The sequence below is a fragment of the Prunus dulcis genome, chromosome 1 (genome assembly GCF_902201215.1).
Source record: "Prunus dulcis chromosome 1, ALMONDv2, whole genome shotgun sequence".
NCBI classification, from domain to species: domain Eukaryota; kingdom Viridiplantae; phylum Streptophyta; class Magnoliopsida; order Rosales; family Rosaceae; genus Prunus; species Prunus dulcis.
In genome coordinates this window covers 3,182,881-3,205,039 of record NC_047650.1, presented here as the reverse complement: position 1 = coordinate 3,205,039, position 22,159 = coordinate 3,182,881, and the positions used below count along the sequence as shown (strand labels likewise).

The window sequence follows — 22,159 nt, the reverse complement described above, 5'->3', positions numbered from 1 at the left end:
TATCGTGTCTTGACTTCAGTCGACCGTGTCCAAAAGTGTCTTGATTGTGTCCAAAACGTGTCTTGACCGTGTCCAAAATGTGTCTTGACTGTTGACCCTGTCGAAGTTGTATCTGAGGCATGTTCGAGTGTCCGTGTGTTCGACACCCTGACACTTTAGCCTGATGGAGTGTCCGTATTACACAATTTGAATTATAAATAATAAAAAATTTAAAACATGTTATGTTATGATTCAATATTCATATTTATCATCAATGGTGAATTCATGCCAACAAGGTATAGCCTAGTGAAAAAGGGCCTTGACTTGCAAACTAAAGGTCTCAAGTTCGAACCCCCATGACATCATAGTTGTGTGTGTGTGTGTAAGAAATTCTCCTTCCCTCTAATTTAGATTATCGCTTGTAAAATAAAAATAAAATAAATAAAAAACTACCCATTATCTTTTTTAAAACAAAATCAATGAATGTATATGTTAGGTTTTCCTTTGTCTCAGCCTCCTATTTGGGGCATTTAGTAAAACATCTTGCAGGCTTTGCCTCCATATATGCTCCAAGATAATAATAAACCAACTAGGCAATTTTATCGGTTGATCCCACATAGAGTGAGGGCAAGTGACTGCACTCTCGTCCCTTAATGGATCTGCTAATTATTGTCATGTGTTAAGGGAAGTCACTACCCAAGTTTTTCTCATAATTAAAATGAGTTATTATGAGTCCCCAATTGCCACCACTTAAAATGAGAGGAATGTGGAGAAAATGTTATTTCCAAAGGATATTTCATTTCGAAAAGACTTATTTACTGTAGTGCCTCTGAAATTATGGTCAAATCTCACTTTATCCTTTAAAAGTTAAAGAGGTACAAAGTACCCCCTTGACCAAGGTTTGGTGGTTCACTTTGCCCCCCAACCATTACTCCTGTTGAATATTCTGATAAGAATATTGACATGGCACGAATGGGACCCTTTATTTTGCTGAAATGTGTACCACAAAAGGTCCATGTCTGTAAAATAATAATAAACAATAATTTTTATAATTGAAAATAAAATATTTTTAAAACATCCATTACCCCTGTTAAATATTCTGTTAAAAATATTGACATGGCACGAATGGGACCCTCCATTTTGCTGAATTGTGTACCACAAAAGGTCCATGTCTGTAAAATAATAATAAACAATAATTTTTATAATTGAAAATAAAACTTCTCCTCGCCACCCCTTCCCCTCTTTATTTTTTTGGTCAAGTCTGAAACTTCATTCCAAGGCCGAAAAATCGGCAGAAGAGCTTACAATAAAGGAAAGAAAGCAAAACTAAAAGCCTTTCAACTGAATCCATACAACCCAGCAAAGAAAAACTTTCAACCCAAAACAAAAATAAACTTAAGGAGGACATGGGAGTCCATCCGAGACTAGAACTTGCACCAGAGACAATGGTGGTCTTGAGACCCAGCTTTCCAGCTCCATAGCTCTAACTCCAATCATGGCTACTTCATGAGCCGCCCGATTTAAATCTCTATGCACCCAGCTCCATCGAACCTTATGATAGACCCATAGATTCTGTGAAGCTCCTCAAGAAGGGGCATAATGGACCACACTTTGTTTCTAAAGTCACCATTTATCCCATTGATAAGCAATTTTGAGTCAGTTTCCACAATGACATCTCTAAAGCCAAGGTTAGCTAACAAAGCAAGCCCTTTAATTGCTGAATGAGCTTCCCGCAGCTAGTGCTGAATCACAGCAAATATGACCAGCTAAACCCCCAACAAATTGACCATCAGTATTTCTAAACACACACCCATCTGCACCCTCCTAAACCCTAAACCCTTCCCCTCTGCACCCTCCTAAAAATTCTCAACACACACACCTTTATCCTAACACCTCCTTCCCACACACCCTCCCCTTCGTTACCCCCAAATCAGATGTCATCCCCTCCCAAAATTTCTCAGCCTCTACTTTTTTATTTCTCAATTCTCACCACAAAAGCAATGAATATCAATATATTGTCGTGTTTTATTTGATTTGGGAACCAAAAAGTCTCCAAATATCAAAAGAATATTTTGCATCATATGAATTATTTTTTTCTCACTAGACCCAAAGAGACAGAGAGAGAGATAAATAGACAAAGGTACAGAGAGAGAGGGGGCAAGGGCTGGGCTTTGTCGTGGGTGGGCGGTTGTTTGGGTGGGGTGGGGTGGGGAGTGGTGGTTGTCCTAAGTGCGTTGGTGGGGGAAGGGGTCCGATACAGAGAAAGAAAGAGGGAGAGAGAAGTAATTTTCTTTCTCACATGTGGCACTTACATGGCATAGATTTTAACAAGAGAGTAGGTCTCATTCATGCCACCTCATTATTTTTAACAGAATTTTTAATAGAGTTAACAATGGGGGACAAAGTGAAACACTAAACCTTGGTCAAGAAGACACTTTGGGTCACTTTAACTTTCAATGGGTAAAATGAGATTTTATATTATTATAGTTTCAGGGGGCACTATAGTAAATAAGTCTTTCTAAAATGCCTATAATCTAGAAGGGAAGCATATATGTTGGAAAAGTTTAGAAAACAGCTTCCATGGCGTATACATAATGATCATTATATGGTATATAGGGCTCATTTGCTTCTCCATAAAATCACTTAATACCGCTTAAAGTGATTATTTAGAGAAGTAATTCTCTATAGAAATGCTTTTTGGCCTATCTAGAATCACTCTCAAACGAGCTCTTATAGAAGTAGATAGGTCTTGTGCTATAGTGTTAGCATTACAATATCATAAGGAAAGGGGTAAGACGAATATTATAATTTAGGTAAAACTTTTGAATTTTCTGAGAAAATTATGGACAATTATGTAGGGGAAAAAAGGGAAACTAAAAATATCAAACTACTCTTCTCATCCACTATTATTCTAATAATACCCCATATTTCCTAGCTCGTCTAACCCTAATGCACTAATTAATCTCTCTAATCTTATTAATAAGATGGCTGGCTGCCACCATGGACACATCACTTGAAAGCCCTAAACCCTAGAATAAGCCAGACATGATGAGTTTCTTTTGTTTTTCGTATGTATATCTAGTCAAATAATATGGGGTAGAATATTTTCACATATATTTTATTCTTCGAAAGGAGGTATTTATAATATAAGGTTACAAACCCTAGTAGGGTTATACTAAGAGATAAGAAGAAGTCCTAATTACATAATATCTATAAAAAAAAGGAATAAATAAAAACCCAATAGAATAAGAAAGAAATATCCTAATAGGATTAGGATATCTATCTCGCCAACATATCTTCCTACTTGAATTGGCCTCAATGGAGTTTCATTGGAATGGTTATTGGCCTCATTATGTCTGCCAAACACCCAACCAGATTAGAACGTGACTTCAATATGGTATGCATAAACAAAGATATTTATAATATATAAAAAATTATAGCAGGTTGGAAAATAAAAATTACAGGTGAGAATAGGCACCACTCATAATATTGGAGTTGAGCTCAAATTCAATTACCGCGTTTTATTGACACTTGCAAAATAGTTATTCTATAAACCAGTAGGTAGTTGAAATCCAAAAAAGCTCTCTCTCATACCCCCAAGTCCTTTTTCAACTAGGAGAAGATATTGTACCCATATTCGGCATTATGGTTGTTTTGTACTTTGTTCTGTTTTATCAATAATTATTATCGTTTTTTCTGAATTAAAAAAAAATAAATATTCTACACTCATCTCTTATAAAAATACATTTGAGACAAATTACACTTGAATGAAGGCATAATATAACAATAACAATAATACACACATTCTAGCATAGGCATCTAGATATGACTAGAGCATAAGCCAAGTACTAGTAAGATAAAACATTGGAAGGCAAATTTTCTCTCAGCATAAAGGAAACTTGGACCAAATTTCAATTGGTTTGGTGGCATCTTAAATTCTACTGAGTGCAGTAGACAAACGCATATGCAAAAGGTCTCACTCACTCACTCTAGTTTTTTCTTTCTCCTCTAAACACTCAAAATTTATGAAGGAATCTAGCAGAATTAATCATTTTGATCAGTTTTCAAATTTATCTTTCTTTTGGTAACTTTGGTATTAAAATTGAAACGAGAAGAGTGTTCTCGTATGTTCCAACATGGTTACAATAGCACCCTAAAAAATAAAAAAGATCTTACTATGAGTATTGTTGCATAAAGAATCAATTGAGGGTGATAAAAAAAATTAAAAAAATTAAAAAAAACTAATAATAATAATAAATTGAGCGATTCAGACTCCCGCACCAATTTGTAATGCCCGTGCATAGTGCTTTTGTTTCTTCTTATAGCAATTGTTTTGGTCAACTAGTGTTGAACTGCTGCTTATCTTTTATAGGAATATGGTAAAAGTGCAGCATAATGCCATTAATAACACTGTCTGTTGTATTGCACCTTTTCCAAATCCACCACCAGCACCGCTGTGAACTCTAACCCCAACTCCACCATGGAATCCACCATGCTTGCCACCACCAGATCTTCCTCCACCACGACCACCACCCCCACCCCCCTTGAGAATGCGTCGTCCTTTTCCAAAGCCACCATTGTGTACCTCGCCACTTTTAACAATGCCACCACCAAGACCACTTCCAACACCACTACCAACGACGCCTCCAAAACCACCACCTTCACCGCCAAATCCCCCTCCCTTTCTAAAAGCTAAATTCTTTTCCTCCTCGTCATGCCGCACACTCACTATATTCCTTGCAACCACACTCATTGCAAGGATTTGAATGCAAAACAAAGAAAACAAAAGCCTCCAAGCGCTTCCCATTATCAAAATAAAATATTCTTTTAGATGGCTGAGCTAAAACACAATTTCAATTGGTTTGGTGGTATATTTGGAGAATTTTATGTATTGCATTCTTCTCTATAATGAGGTTTATATAGCGTTTACATGTGTAAGAAAAAAAAGAAAGTACGAAAGTCCTAATTGTAGAAGGAATTGTTAACTACACAATCAGGAAGTAAATCTTCTAAACCCTAAGCATAAGGGGAAACTATAGACCAAATTCCATATCCTATCTAATTATTTCAAAGAAAAATAAAACTAATAATGAAACTTAACAGAAAAAAAAAATTGAAATTTATAACCATACCAGTTTAGAACCCTACTATAAGAGCATCTGTAATGGTTAGGATCAATGCAAATTGCATGAAATTGAACTAAAACAGTAAAATCTCACTTGTAATTGTGTGATTTAGTTCACTGCAATAGATGCAATTGCAACAAAGAGTGATATGTGATGAATCCTCTATAAAATAATTTTGGGACTCACATGCCAATAAAAAATAAAAAAAAATACAGCAATTAATGCATTATGTTGTCTAAAGATGATCCACTATAATCCTGCGCTAAAAGTTTGTCCAGCCACAGGATAAATTGAATAGAATAACATACTCCTTCAAATTCAGAAATAATAATGTGTACTGATATATAAGATTGCTTCACCAAAAAAGAAATAAGAAATAAGATTACTTCTAAATATTAATTGTTTAACACAAAATTAATGAAAGGCGGTAGTACCAGAAATAGTACATTATCAGGACCGCCACTAACTCCACCACCCTTTCCGAAGCCACCGCCAGCACCGCTTCCATTTCTTGAACCCATATGTCCAAATCCACCACCAGCTCCTCCGCCTAAAACACCTTTTCCAAAGCCCCCTCCGCAGCCTTTTCCACCACCACCACCATTACCGCCTTTTTCGAACCCAACACAGCTCCCTTGCCAATGCCTCCTCCTCCTTTTCCAAAGCCCCCGACAGCTCCCCCACCTTTTCCAATTCCTGCAACTACACCCGCAGCTCCTCCTCTGACTCCAGCCCCAATGCCAGCACCCTTGCAGAAACCACCGCCGCCTTTGCCAAGGATTTGAATGCAAAACAATAAAACAAAGCAAGCCTCCTAGCGCTTCCCATAGATTCACAATTTTAGCTTATATGGAGCTGGTAAAGTTGTACCTATACATGCTAACGTCAATCTCTTAATTATCTTACTACCTCTTTGGCAAACCCATTAATCACAATCCGTCTAACACTGGCAACAAAATTACTAGCTAATAATGTTCACAATTCTTCTCACGGCAACTATTATAAATATTATTAATTCAGACAAGCACGGGATTGACCAAAAAAATAAATAATAAAAACCAGTTCTGGTAGGAGGGTAAATTAGGCGCACACACTCCTAAAATTGAATAATGCGACCAATAAATATTGGTTCACTCACTATGGTAAGTTTGATGACGTAGTTATATAGTTAATGAGATTATATTGAAAATAAAAATAACGTGGTTTATTCCTAACAAAGTCTAATACTTTTGAGTTTTAATTTAATTTTCTAATTTATTTATAAATACATCTCTCAATTATCAGCACCCGTAAGGAACTAATTTTTGATGTTATTCGTTATTGAGGTATAACTTAATGAAAAAAGTCTTAACTTACAGACAATAGTTCCATACTCAAAACCCATAACACTTTAGCAGTGTGAGAAACTCTCTCGCTATTTAATTTTTCTCTCAGCATCAAGGAAATTTGGACCAAATTTCAATTGATTTGGTGGCATGCATGTATCTTTATTAACTTCTCCGATCAGCATAAGGGGAAAATAGGGACCAAATTCCAATTGGTTGGTGGCATCTTAAATTCTACTGTGTGCAGGTTTGGCTGACCAATAAGTGCTGCAGACAAATGCGTATGCAAAGGTCACTCTAGTTTTTTTCTTTCTCCTTTAATAAACATTCAAATTTAATATGAACACAGTTAATTAGTTTCGATATAGATCATTCACTGTTAATTAATCAATTAATTAGCTAGTAAAATTTATTAGGGGTTAATCCTGCGCAAAAAGTTAAATCCAATGATACTCTTTTAATTTCAGAAAAAAAAAAAGTACACTAATACATTGTACGAGAAGCAGACTAGACTTGAGTCATCATCGATCACCCCAGACAGAATTACTTCTAAATATTAATTGTTTAACAAAATAAATAAAAGGTAGCAGTAAAAGAAATAGTACAATATCACTCAATCACTGTCCCTCCTTCATACACATGCACATGTAACACACAGAACGCTAAGTTCAGTGGTGCCCAGTACCTCCACCGAAGCCGCCGCCACCACCAAATCCACCACCTCCACCTGCACCTCCACCGAATCCACCACCGGCTCCGAACCCACCACCGGAACCTCCTCCTATTCCTCCTCCAACACCACCACCTTTGCCAAATCCGCCACCAATCCCACCACCAGAGCCGCCACCAAATCCCCCTCCTTTACCAATTCCACCTCCAACGCCACCACCTTTCCCAAAACCACCCCCACCACCAATTCCACCACCCTTCCCAATGCCTCCACCTCCACCAATACCACCTCCTTTGCCAATCCCACCACCTACTCCACCACCCTTACCAAATCCCCCTCCGGCTCCTCCTCCAACTCCACCACCTTTTCCGAAGCCACCACCAGCTCCCCCACCGACACCGCCACCTTTTCCTATTCCTCCACCGACACCACCACCAGCTCCGCCGCCAACTCCACCACCTTTTCCAATTCCACCACCGACTCCACCACCCTTGCCAAAACCACCACCAGCACCACCGCCTTTTCCGAACCCACCACCAGCTCCTCCTCCAACACCACCTCCCTTGCCAATTCCTCCTCCTTTTCCAATTCCTCCACCTACACCGCCACCTTTCCCAAATCCACCACCAGCTCCTCCTCCAACACCACCTCCCTTGCCAATGCCTCCTCCTTTTCCAATTCCTCCACCTACACCGCCACCTTTCCCAAATCCACCACCACCACCAGCTCCTCCTCCAACTCCACCACCCTTTCCAATTCCACCCCCAATGCCACCACCCTTGCCAAAACCACCCCCAGCACCACCGCCTACTCCGCCACCTTTACCAATCCCACCGCCAACACCACCACCTTTACCAAATCCACCACCAATCCCATGCCCCCCACCTAATCCCCCACCTCCACCACTGCCACCTCCAAAGCCGCCGCCACCTCCAGCTCCGCCACCAGCACCACCACCGAACCCACCGCCAGCACCATCACCAGCACCTCCACCAGCGCCGCCTCCAAAACCACCACCTCCACCTGCTCCACCTCCACCGCCAAACCCACCCCCTCCGCCAAATCCCCCTCCCTTCCCAACAGCAAAGTTCTTTTCCTCCTCATCATGCTCCACACTCACTACATTCCTTGCAACCACACTCACTGCAAGGATTTGAATGCAAAACAAAGAAAACAAAGCAAGCCTCCCAGCTCTTCCCATGTTCAAAATATTATTTTACAAGGCTGAGCTAAATTCTGAGAGCTACAAGAGATGATAGAGGTTTTTTTATACTGGATTCTGGAGCATGCATACGTCCATTTTGCTTTTGCATTAAATCGGTCTCAACAACTAACTGGTCGCTACATTTAATTACAGATGCACCCCACATTTATGAGCTCGGGTACGGTTGTAACTTATACCTGTGCTTTCAGCCGACGAAAACCCTAAGCAGGAAAATAGTAGCTAGGGCAGATCTAAATGCACCCACTTGCGCCCACATGGCTACTTATGTTTTCTTGACAGGAAGTTCTTCCGTCCTGTCACATTACAAACTGGAAGAAGATAATGATTTCATGACTATGTTATTTTCGGCTAATTAGCGAGATTGGTTTGGACATAAAAAAAGATCAAAAATTGGACATTATTCACTGGGGAAATTTACCAGTTACAGCAGGTTTTTGCTACTGCAAGGACCACCAAGATGATATATGAGAACATTTTGTATGAACCATTCAATATTCAATGCAAATCAAGGTCACTCGAAACGGGTCCAGGCGCGTATATCCCATAATAGAATGTATGCTACAGTACTTTCATCTGCCTCAGATCAATTTTAAAAAGTTGGGTTATATCACGTAATGAGAATAATAATTTGGTGCATATAGTTTTCAGTTTCAGGCATAGTGATGAAGACTTAATGAAAATATGCTCTGTCAATGACAGTAACTAGGTTAAATATTATGTTCATCTATTTATTTGATTTGATGATGAAGCGATTTATATTATGTTCATGTATGCTTACGAGAAAAGAAACCTTTTAAAAATTTTGAATCTTTAGCTATGATTTTAAGATGTACATAAAAAAAATAAAATAAAAATTGTTATTTTGGAGATCCCACTAACTAGTTGTCTCAATGGTTCTTTGCTGCCATGTGCTATGTAGATGAAGAATTTATTGCCTGTTGAAAACTTGCTTTTCCTGTCTTGCTCGCATTTAAATTCTCATCAAACAAAGTATGCATTGAAAAATGTTATACAATCTAACTCTTTTCTGATATATATATATATATAAAAGGTCTCGCCTTATGAAATAAAGCTGAAAAAAGAAGCTGGATCGTGAATTAATGTGTTTTGGTCCCTCTGAAACTATTCTGATGACTCGTTATATCGTCTTCTCTGTCGACGGTGTGAAGTGAGGTGGGCACGCTTCAAAAATATGAATGTCATGTCGCTTGTTGAGATATTCTTCTCATCTTAATAACAATGACCATATGACTATCGTTTTGAAACTTCCAGCTGTTCTAATAACTGATTGCAGAGTAATTTTATGAAGCAGGTGGTCTGGCAGCACAGGTCTTTGATTCTTGGTGACGAGGGAGTCTTGATCTATAATACAAATGGATAACATTTGAGAAGGAAATGTTCATGTCCTACTTGTGTATATGTGTTGTTGAGGTAAAATATCCTATGGACCGGGCTAAGGTAAAACCCAAGCGTTAAGGTATTATCGCCAAATATCACAACTCTCTCGTCTCGTATACTTTACTTCTAAACACTCAACTGACTTAAACACCAGAATGGATGTGTCACATCCCCAATCCATTAATTGATGTTTATTTGGCACAGCTGGTCTCACTTTAATTCAAGCAAATTAAAAGGGATGCCTAAACCGAACCAATATTAATTTGTAATGATTTCAACTTCCTAGGATGAAACCATCATCGTGGACAGCATCATGCAGCTAAACCGAACCAATATTAAATTTTGTTGTAAAATCCAGTTGTAAAACATGCATTCAAGGATGGTTGATTAATGAGGTAGGTTTCTATATTAGTGAGGACCTTGGATTGGACGTCCTTGAAGTAGTGCTAGTACTACTGGGAATAGTGAAGAGGAGAGAGGTCTAGCAAACCGACAGTTTTTAGGGGGAAATTAATCAGGCCTCCAGTTTTTTCGATCCAGTCTCCCTCTGGTTTGGTGGATCACTTTCCTAGCCCATTAATTTGTGTATAGGGTTATTTGCAACTTTAAGACTTGCACATAATTCATTTCTGAGTTAAATCAATGAGTACATCAACACATTGATCAAACAAGTTAGGCACTAATGATTAACTAGTATATATACTTCTTCTTTTCTTATAATTGATTTGAAATCGGGGGGATAGCAACATTAACAAGTGTCAAAACCTCATTGGTTTTGAAGGAGGAGCTCCTCCTTAATTTTAAGGAGCCAAACTTTGCTCCTTTTCTTATCTTATAATTAATTTAGAATCGGAAAAATTTGAATATTGAATATCTTCCTGATACAATGTAGAAGATAGTATTAGAAAATAGAGTTGGTACCACTGTATGAAGTTGGTGGTTATAGTACTATATATGAATGTAGGTGTAGCCAGTGATCAAGATGATAGGGTTTTCTTTTTTGATAGCTTGGAACTGAATTTGATACATCATTGCCAAGAGTAGGGGAAAGCCAAGAAGGCCCATCCTCAATCCACAAACGTAAAACATAAGTCGCACTCCATTGATGACATTTGGTAAATCCAGTCATCCCATAAATCCCCAACGCAAGAAAGCAAAAGGATTCAGTTCTTCCTTTGTCAAAACTACCAAACATAGCTGAAAAAGAAATGGTTGAAAGAATTAGCAAAAAGATTAAGCACTTCATAAGCGCTTTTATAGAAAAGGCACTTGAAAGTGCTTCCTCAAGAAACTCAAAAACATTTTAATAAATTTTTCTGTCAAACACTATCGGAATCATTTTTAGTCGGGTTTCCTTGGAGTCGGCTCTAGGCTTGTACTCTTTGTTGAGCTTCTTTTTGGTAATCCTTGCAATCCGTTGGGCTTTGTCTTGAAATTGCTTGTTTGGGCTCGTCCTTGCTCACCCCTTTGTTTTTCTGGTCAAATGTTCTCATATGCTAAGAACATAACACGTGTTGAGTTGAGAGACAAAGTTTGTTAAAAATTTGGCAAGTCTCCTTTGATTTGGCAGCATGATGAGGGCTCTTTCTTTCCATATTTGCCACAACACGCAGGCCAAACGTGACAGTGACTGTAATCAGCTGTAGGTTGTAGCCTCCTCCTGAAAATTGTTAAGAAGAAGTCATTGTGTTGTGCATGTATTCATCTATTGGTAGTTTTCTTCTTATATATACTCATAGCATATATGCTGATCTAGTCATAATTCTCATTATATGTTAGAAGAGATTTTGAATTTAAATCTTATATTCAATTGTATATATCTTATATAAATTTTAAAAATATTACACAAGCATGTGATGTGTCGAATATACAATGTGATATAGATGTCTGAAAATGATATGTATTAGAATGTAGTCGCGGGTAATCACGAATGCTGATAAAAATACCGAAACTTTTTTTCAAAGTCACAGTGTAACACAACGGCTTCCTTTATATAGTAATTGAAGAACATTCAACCAAGTGTCCCCTCATAACACTTTAGGGGAAGGCCCCCCCCGGAAATTACAATAATAAAACAAAGTATAGTGGCCAAATCCACCGCAACGCAAGGAATTGATTATTCCAAAACTAAAATAACGAAGACTAATAACAATGCTTTGTTTCATACCTTTCAGTACTTTCTCTTGGTATGTTTTCTCCCCTTATTTGCTTTTTATTTTTTTATTTTTTTTAGAGGCTGCCGTTTTTTGTACCAAGAGCGCTCAAAATTCTTACCAAAATCAATCGATCAAGTTGACTGATTCAACCTAATTCCACCAATTTTAATTGTTTTATCTTAGCTGTAATTGATTTGATCTGATGTGAAATAGCTATTTTTAGAGTTACAACTCGATTGATCGAAAATAACAAAATAATGCTATCCCTGTTTCATAAAAGTCTTTTTCCTAAAACTCCGACTAACACTGAACCAATTCAATAACATGTTTAACGTGTAACATGTAATTTAACATTTCACATGTTTAGTCCGTGTGTTTTTGTTTTGTTTTTTTTTGGGTCGGAATGTTTGGTCCTAGACAAGGACGGATGCATGTTGAAGGCTATATTTGCTACAGCCCATACGAATTTTTTTTTCATTATTAAATATCATGTAGTCTTTTCACACCCCCCCAAAAAAAAAAAAAAAAAAAAAAAAAACATGTATTCAAATAGCCATAGACCATCCCTGATTTGAAACCAACTCACCCGATACCTATAATACAACTCAAAAGCACACTTGAGTAAGTAAGCATGTGAGAAACATAGCAAAACTTCCCTCTCTTTTTGTTTGTTGTGGTAATTTTCTTCACTTAATTATTAGGGATTTTGTTAAGATTTTGAATTTTTTATTTTTAAAAAACCATGAATAAGAGTTTGGTGTTGACTCTTCTTATTCTATGTGCACTTTCATCTTAAGGGAATTTTTTTGATAATATCGATAATGAATTAATAATTAGTGATTGAAGACTTGAAGGGTCCCTTCCTCCTTACTAAGTGTATGTGTATCATTTTTTGTTATCAATGAAATTCACTCATGTCGCCGAGTTTCTTTGTAAGGTAAATTCAGTCCAGTCAATTTTAAAATCCTGAATATGTCCCTAGATTAAAATTGTGTTTTTGATGCCAATGGGTTCTAATTAAGTGGAAAAGGATTTGGGCTTGCTGATAAATATTCTCAAGTTCGAACCCCCATGACATATTAGTAATGTGTATGTGTGTATGTGAGAGAGAAACCCTCATCCCTCCCCTTATAATTTAGACTACCGCTTACATAAACAAAAATCGTATTTTTGATCTATTTACAAAATCATGTTTCTTGTTTAATGTCACTAGGAATCATTGGACTGATATTTAGTTCTTGAAATGCAATAGTTGTTAAAATATTTAGAGCTACTAAAAACTCAAACAATCTAAAAAGATATTTGAAGCCCCTAAATCACTTATTAAGTTGGTTTTTTTTTAAAGAGTAATATTCTAAATTATTCTAATGTATGGGGAGGTGGTTTGAACTCGGGTGCAAGGGAACAGACGCAATACCTTGACCAACTGCCTAACCCACATTTGCATCACTTAATTCAATTAGAGAAACAAAAACCAAACTAATCCAACTTTCACTAGATTGGATTTGTACATTGGTATGAAGTTTGTATTAGTATCATACAAATGGTTGCTCTTAAATTAAAATCAACATTATTTTAAGATTTTTGTAGAAATGTCACATGAACATATACTTCAATTTCAATTTGTCACCTTAAAGAAAAATTTAAGAGAAATGTCATCTTAATTTTTTAAAGTCCATGATTTGTCATATGACTTTAACATCATCTAATTTTCCATCCATTTTTTAAGGGTAATTTAGTCTTTCCATTTTCAATGACCTTTAAAAAAAAAAAGAAAAAAAAAAGAAACCTCTCTCCCTTTCTACCCCACCCCTAAAATACATCGCATAGGACCCCCTCCCCCATTCTTCTTCTTCTTCTTCTTCTCTCTCTCTCTCTCTCTACTCTCTCTCTCTCTCTCTCTCTAAGCATGTATAAATTTTTTTATGGTGTTCAGTAAGCATGTCTGAAATTTTCAGATACCTAATTTAAAACTACTGCTTACCCAAAATCCAACTCCTGTCTTCATAGCTTCATTAACTTATGCCATTGTGTTTCTGTTGAAGGATCTAAAGCTTGCTTGGTTACCATCTGTTACATAGGCTATCAAATTGTTGGTTTGGTAGCTATCCTCCCATAAATTTTCAATATGCAAATGGAAAAATACCAAAAAGAAGAAGAAAAAGTTGGACTCGGTTTGGGTGGGCTGAGGAAATTTGTGTGTAGAGGGTAGGTGTTCCATGGTAGAGAGAGGAGGAGGAAAGGGAAGAGGGAAGAGGGAAAGGGATGTGAAGGGATTTCAAGTTGGGGGGGTTGGTTGGGCACAAGGGATGAGGGAAGGTGAGATTTTGTTTATACAATTTTTTATATAATGATTTTTCTATTTTTAAAATACCATTGAAAATGGAAAGACTAAAATATCCTTAAAATTGATGAAAAATTGGATAGTATTAAAGTCAGGTGACAAATTATGGATTTTGAAAAATTAAGGTAAATATTTCTCTTAAATTTTTTTTTTTAAGGTGACAAATTGAAAATAATATATAAATTCTAGTGACATTTCTACAAAAATCCCAACTATTTTATATCTACAATAGTTCTGATCTATGGGTGACTAATTGTTGGGTCAAAGTCTAGTGATAATTTGACATTAATTCCAAAATATGAAGTGATATATTGAGGTATGAACCAAACTTAAATCATTTATCGCATTCTAACTCAACGATAGCTCACTCGTGTTTGACTATATATATATAACAATAGCTAACCAACAAAATCCTTGGTCTATGAAGACCAAGAGAACTGAGACTCCTACTAGTGCCATATTAGTTTGGTTGGTGAATCATGCAAATTTGGTGTTGCCCACCATATATGCCATTATTTTTCCTTTATCGGAGTGGGTATGAAAAGGTCGCAATACATATCAGTTTTTTCTACGGGATATTAATCTCTTTTTTTTTTTTTTTTTTTTCCAGTTGTATCATTACTAATATTCTGGTCTATAAGGCTCTTTTATTGACTGGGTTAGACTCTTTTAGCGAAATATGTCTTATATTAATTTCTCAAAATATGTGTGTTGAAGAGTATATTGGATTTTATTATTATTTTACAAATTATATGATATTTGCAAAGTACTTTTACGACTGGGCAATACAGTCATAACAAAATTACATAGTAACATAATAGCGTTAATCACAATTAAATATTGCACTCATCATAAATATATATCATCATCATCATTCATTTGTGTGAAAACCTCCAATTTAGTTGATGCAAATACTAATGAAAGAGACACAGAAATATGGACCCCCGTTTGACCCTTAACGTCCTTGTCGGGCAACCTCAAACATAGATAAGCTCAAGCCCCTTTGGCCAATAGTTTTTTTTTTTTTTAGGAGCTATTTTTTTCTCAGGAAAAAAAAATGTTTTGGCTATTCTTTATAGCTTTACACTTCTTTTATTTATCTTAAAGAACTTACTTACCGACCCAAAAATAACATTACTTTAAAAGATTCTGGCAAGGGGAAAAAAAATCGAAATTCCATTCGACAAATTTTCTTTTGTTATATGTTTGAGATGGTAAGCTTCAAGGTACTTAAAGTTGCTAATTATAATTAAATCATATATTTGAACTTGAATTCATCAAATCAAATATTCAAATTATCGTGCTGTTAAGATGGCATGCCAAATTGTTTGGAAAAGATAATATTTTCCGTTGTGGATTATTTTCCGATGTGGGATATTTTCCAAATTATTGGCTCTCATATCACTTGTTGGCAACTCATTGCTTTTGTATACCTGAGTCGACACCGCCTTAATCACCCTATGCGTGCTCAATTAATTGTCTCTAATTTAACAACTTTATGTGACGAGGTGTTAGTTCTATCATCTAAAGTCTTGTGATTAATTTTATCTTAAAAGATCTCGATGCGATGTAGAGAAAAAAAAAATCCCTAATGTTGGAAAACTATTTTTGGTCCATGCAATTTCTAAGAATGACTTGAAAATTTTTTATTTTTTTTTGGGTCAAACAATGACTTGAATGTTAGAAGTGAGATATTGGAGGAGATGCATTTTATGAGTTTCTCACTTGATGAACTTGAGAAAATTGTGGCATTTTTCAGAGAAGACGATATTAATGATGAAGATGACGAAAACTAGTGTAGCATTTATGTCGTTATATTTTTTTGGAATATTTTTACGAATTTTTGTTTTTTCTTCCAATGGTTACAATATTTTTCTTCTTCTACGAAATACTTTGGTGTGGAGTTATGAGTATTTTTGTTTTACATATTTTATGGGGATATTTTACTTTATTATGTTGAATACATTAGTTACGAATTAATTAGTTCTAAGTAGTGCTAACCATAGTCACCCGTATGTTTATTTGGTTAGCCGTTGCTACATTGTTAGACAACTCTCCTAAACATTTTTCATTATCATTATATAGATCAAATGTACAACACTATAAAAACATCGATCCACATAATCAAATTTTCGTGTGCAAAATCATGGTAAGAAGTTATTCAATACATCTCTCTAGATTTTAAAATAACTTTGACACAATTTCTTTTGGCATGGAAAAATAAAGTATTTTATATACGCCGGCCGTCGCATGCGATTGTGCAGCCGCCATGACCAAACCCGATGGTCTATATGACTGCGTTCCATGGCTTTATATGTGACATCACTTAATTTTTTGATAATTAAAAATGTAGTTGGTAGCCAACGACGGTTGGTTGAGTTGATAAGAATTGTTCTCTTCACTATTTAGATATAAGTTTGAGGCTTATTGCCGACAATCGCTCTTAATGGGTAATATGTAAAAACCCAAAAAGAAGTTAAGACTCCCTCTTTAAATTCCCAAAAAAATCTTGGTACACTTTGATCTCGGAATGGGGTAGCTTCCCCTCCCTTTTAACTTTTTTTCATTTAAAAAAAACATAGCTGGTAGTATTTCACAACAAAAGGGCAGTTGAGTCATTTGACAATAGCAAATGGCATTTATGTCATTCCTTCAAAACTGCGGGGCATATGTAAAACCAAACCACATATAAATTCATGAACCACGCCGCTTCAGTCAGTCTCCCTCTCTCTCTCTTCTATTTAATCCCCAATCTTCTTTCTTCCTCCTCTTCTTCTCTCTCTCTCTCTCTCTACAATCTCAACCTCTGTATCTCCCCATACTCCGCCAGATTCAGGTGGCCCTACTTCTCTCGTCGCCGTCCGTACACTCCGATACATCATCATCCCAATCGGTTTTGGCCACAGCTACCTGGATCCGATTTCATCTATCGAATCTAAGCCTCTAACCTAACCCCCAATCCCCACCCCATCTCCTTCCAATTCACAAATAATTATTTTTCTTTTTCAAATTTCCTTTTGTTTCTCTAAAAAGGCATTTTTCTTCTGCTTTGTTTTCTTTGTGAAATTACATTTCTAACTCTACAAGTCCCCACTCTGGCGTTTTAAAAAAGAGTCCTCCGGCACCTGATTTGACGCATTTGTCCCCCGGCAACGAATCCCCACTTGACGGTTTTGCCCACTCTGGCTTTTTTCCATTTCGAGGTTCGCTCGCTGACGTGGCATGGAGTTTTAAAATCACATCTTTCAAAAATTAAAGATGAGTTTCCAACAAAGCCATAGCCGTAGGATCGTGCCACCTGGCGCATCCAGAAAGCGAAAGGAGAGACAAGCCAATGCCTCGTCCAACGGCTTTAAACAGCCGGCTCCAAAGGCTCCAACCCCAAGCCAAACCACAGCTCCGACTTTGTCGTCGAATCGGCTGCTGGCGGGCTACATGGCGTACGAGTATTTAACGAAGGGCACGCTGTTCGGTCAGAAGTTCGACCCGGCTCGAGCCGAGGCGGTGCCTCTGATGAGCTCGTCAGCCGAGCCGAGGAGGGGGAAGCCGGTCGAAGCCGGGAAAGTCGGGGCGGGCTCAGGTTCGGGTGTGGGTGCGGCGCAGGAGAGGTACGCTGAGGTGGCGAGCATGTTGAAGACGGATGGGGCCCACATTCCAGGGATTGTGAACCCGACGCAACTGGCGAAGTGGATTCAGATGTGACAACAGGGATATATATAACGGGCCTTGTGTTGTTGCGTAAGTTGGGGACGTGGCGCTTGGTGATTGGCTGGATGGTTTTGGTCCACGTCAGCTAGTTGGTGTAGTAGTTGATAGTAAATAGAAGCGGCTGAGTTTCGGATTCAAAACAAAAGCGCAGGAATTCGTGAACAGTGAGAGAGTAAGTGAGTGTGAGAGAGTGTGAAGGTGGCGAGTGAGATCAAAACCATTTCTCTCTCTCGCTCTCTCTCTCTCTCTCTTCTGTTTGTGATGACGATAATGTCTGCGTTTTGTGTTTTGTTGTATTTATTTGTAGGGGGATGACGAAGAAGAAGAAGACGAAGAAGAAATTAAGAGAGAGATGACAGAATGCATGTCTGCTGTGTGAAGATCGGAGCCATTTGAAATTCCGGTGCTTAATCTGTTGTTCTTGTTGATTAGCTTATTTAATCTATATATTTAAGGTCGATTTTCGACAATTATATATCTGTGTTTGTGAGTTCTTTGTTTTGCATATATCGTTGCATGCATACTCTTGATGTGGGTACGTATGTATAATGTATACAAATACACTTGGGCATCATCGGGTAAGTTGTTGGGTTCTTGTGGTGGCAGATTATTCAGATTTATTCCAGTTGCTCCTGCCATTAACTTAGTAGCTTCTAGGCTTTCTGGTATAACTTAAGGTTTTCAGGTCCTGGGTTGGACTTGCGTAGAAGGAAATATCAGTAAACTTTTTATGACCTGTAACTCGAATTATGCGACAACTAGTCATCGTAATTGTACAATGAGTAATGTTAAACATACCACATTGCATACTATTTTGTGTATTATATCTTTAACAGAGGTGGTACACAATATGGCATGACTCGGTACACAATATGGCATGACTGGCATTTTTGTTGTATAATTAAAACGGATTATTTTGTACCAGGTTGTCTTTGAATCTGGTTCCTTATTATATTCAGTCTTTTATGGTATGAATTATTGTTCGTATCCAATTTTCTGATAGTCTAGTAATCGACATTTTTAAAACTAAGTTTTCCTAATCAACAACGTGATCCATGAGCTGTGGGTTGTCATGTGTGTACGTACCAAATGCAATGCTCAACAAAAGCTAATCAAAGTACACACAATCATGGCCTCGAGGTCCCCATTAAATATAATTTATAGTATATGAGGCGTAATGCATTGTACAAATGGTCTCTCTCTCCCCCCAAAAAAAAAAAGGTGAGGTGATTTTACTAGGGCTGGGCTAGATGCGGTTTGGCTCCTTTTTTGGCTGGAATCGATCATGAACTGCTCTCATAGGTGAGTCATTTCTGGGGTCTAATGCAAAACCGTCCAAAGTTTTCATCAACTGTGATTGGTTCATCGAGGAAGCTCGATTCAGTCGATTTAAATGAGATTCGAGTCGAGATAGAGATAGATGAAACTAGTGGCGGAGATAAAGAGAAAAAAGAGCAGAATGGACCAAACGACAAGATTCAACTAGATGATTAGCCCGAGCAGATCTGGGGGAAGAGAGAGAGAGAGAGAGAGAGAGAGATGAGCAGCGGCGGTGGAGAAGAGGAGAAGAAGGAAAAAGAAGATAAGTTGGCGTGGTCGTTTCTGTTCAGTCAGTGTGCCCCGTTTTTCGTGCAAATGCCCAACCCTAGATTTTACATGTATTGTCATAAACAAGCCCCCCAAAAACCTCAAAAATGAAATTTTTATATAAAAAAAACATTGGGATGAATTGTTACCAAAACCTCCTCTAAAAGAAAAATGTCTTGTCTGGAAACCCACTTCTTGAAGTTAAATGAGAGAGTTGTGCCAAAATTTTAGAGCAATTCTTGTCTGAACAAGCCTTGTGCTTGACGTTTTCCTGTCGAAAATTCATGGGCTTCTTTCTTCCATCAATACACAACCTTTTTTTTTGCGTGTAAGCTTCGAGGAAGTTTCCCCATTAAGCTGTCTTAATACAGTAAGTCATTTATGACACAACTTCTATAAATGAACCCTACATCCACAAAACATCTTGCCGGTATCGTATACAACACTTCTCTCATATTCAGCCCCCCCTTGTTGGTGATGTTACTCATTTTTTTTTGAGAGGAAAGTTGTATACAACAACTTTTTGAAATAATTTTCTCCATTTTGACATACTAATATAATGAGTGGTATATACAGAGTACGTATTTTTGTTTTGGTCAAGATGGTTTGAAACGTGAAAGATGCTTTTTATCATATTATGAATCTGACAATGTAAACATTGATTTTACGTACCGATTAAGATACTTAGGGCCCGTCTGGTAACGTTTTAGGAGAATGTTTTTTTAGAATATTTTCAGAGAATGAAAACAAGAAAATAAATTTGCATTTTCAGGAAATGAAAATGCGTTTGGTAGATTAATTAGAAAACATCTTCAGAAAACAAAAACAATGAAAACGTGTCTAGTAGTACAATTTGAAATAATAATATATGAGTTATTTTTATGAAAACGTTTCCTATGAGAATGAAAACACTTTTTTGTTTGTTTTCTATAAGTACACATGAATGTTTTCTATTTTTGGGCCACCGAACGTGTTTTTGACTCATTTTTGTTCTCTGAAAATGAAAACAACCCCTTAAAACGTTACCGAACGGGGCCTTATATTCACACTCCTATAATACTCGTTTTTTTACCTATACATTACAGTCACGATCTGGCTTGAAGCTTGGTGCTTTGGTTAGATTGCATTTCAAATGAGTTAGGTGATTTTACATTTGATTTTGATCGAACCAAATAAAAGATCACCACCATCGGTCATCAAATTCTACCAGCTCTCTCCAACTCCTTACTCTTTTTCATTATGAATTAACACCGCCACGTCAATCATGTCGACCGCAGCTCATGATTTGTATTTTGGACATTGTACAGTTATTCTACTGTCTTTTTCTAAAGTTCGTACCTTACTATTTGTAAGAGTACAACAACACTTTGGATATCAGCCACTCACACTTACTTAGACTTGAAAAAGATAAAAGAATAGTACCTGATAAAATCAACTTGTCTTATCAAAACAAGGTCTAAGTTAATGCCAACAGGTCTATATTTCAATGGTAAGATGATTCGTTTACATATCAGTTTTCTCAGATTCAAATCTCTTTTTTCTGTCACCTTTCCCTTCCAAACTTTCACTAAAAACAAAATGTCCAAGTTAATATTTAGTTCAGTTCACTAAAATACTCGCGCCATTTGCACTCGAGTTTGATCTTACTTTTCGTAAATCAAAGTGATATGGAGTGCTTCATTGAGAGTCGACGACGGCGACGAAGGGATGAATGAGTTTGCACTTGGATTTAATTTCTGAAAAGGTACATTATCTCATTGGCTATACAAACTTCCAAAACCAGCAGATACATACTGGGATATGTATGGTCAACAATTCATGCGTGCCTCCCTATAGTTCTTTGTTTTGAATTGTCTTTAGGCTAAACGATAAACACTGAGGCCCTTTCATTCAAAAAGAACAAAAAGGAATAAACGATGTAGTGTGTAGCCAAAAATTATTCATGGGGTCAACAATTCATAATTAACATCGAACTCATCAAACACACAAAATTATTAAGTATTGCTTCGTAACTAATTGCAATTTTTAATTTTTATCCCTAATTCTTTTAAAATAAACTTAATTTATGTACAAATGTTTTACTTGAGAATGAATAGTGTATTCTAATCCTAATTTTTGAGCAAAGAACCTATTAGTGTAGTCTGTTTGGAGTGATTGCTCCTTTAGGACAGGTTCGAGTTTGAGTCTTAGCATCTGTGTAGTGTGTGTGAGTTTAATATATTAACGTCTCTCTCAATAGGAAAGGTCTTGTAAAAAAATCCTAACTATTCGAAGACACAACTAATTCTTGATATATTAGCATAAAAACTATGAAAATAATTGTTAAGAATTTTCTTTTTGTTGAGGGTTGTGAGGAAGAAGAACTGATGGAATTAAAATTATAAAAGGGGGTAGGCCTTAAAATTTGGTATTAAATGAGTCAAACTTTTTGGTTACAATATGCAAAACGTCACACCCCGCAAAAGTATTTTCACATGGAATGTACACAAAATGACTGCTATTATCACATGGAATGTATTTTTTTTTAAAGAAAAAAGGTGAAGTAACATTGACAAAGCCACATTCTGGCCTAAAATCTTTGCTCAAAGCCCATATTGAAACCCCAACAAGAAAAAAAAATAAAATAAAATAAAATTAACGG

At 36.9% G+C, this 22,159-nt stretch overlaps 2 protein-coding genes across 3 annotated transcripts; one reads left to right on the top strand and one right to left on the bottom strand.

Moving 5' to 3' along the window:
* Positions 1-6,867: 6,867 nt before the first annotated feature.
* Positions 6,868-8,566, bottom strand: LOC117614113 (glycine-rich cell wall structural protein). 2 transcript variants are annotated; one of them, XM_034342818.1, is made up of 2 exons: positions 7,764-8,566; positions 6,868-7,673 (listed from the first exon to the last, which is right to left on the bottom strand). In XM_034342818.1, the coding sequence occupies exons 1-2, from the start codon at positions 8,299-8,301 to the stop codon at positions 7,099-7,101; spliced, it is 1,113 nt and encodes a 370-aa protein (XP_034198709.1). In that variant the 5' UTR covers positions 8,302-8,566; the 3' UTR covers positions 6,868-7,098. The 2 variants fall into 2 exon arrangements, with proteins under 2 accessions (XP_034198709.1, XP_034198700.1); XM_034342809.1 differs by having other exon boundaries at positions 6,868-8,564.
* An 8,392-nt stretch (positions 8,567-16,958) lies between these two features.
* LOC117616798 lies at positions 16,959-18,852 on the top strand. The gene has a single exon (XM_034346220.1). It carries the CDS (start codon positions 17,482-17,484, stop codon positions 17,923-17,925), a length of 444 nt encoding a protein of 147 aa, XP_034202111.1. The 5' UTR covers positions 16,959-17,481; the 3' UTR covers positions 17,926-18,852.
* The last annotated feature ends 3,307 nt before the right edge of the window (positions 18,853-22,159 follow it).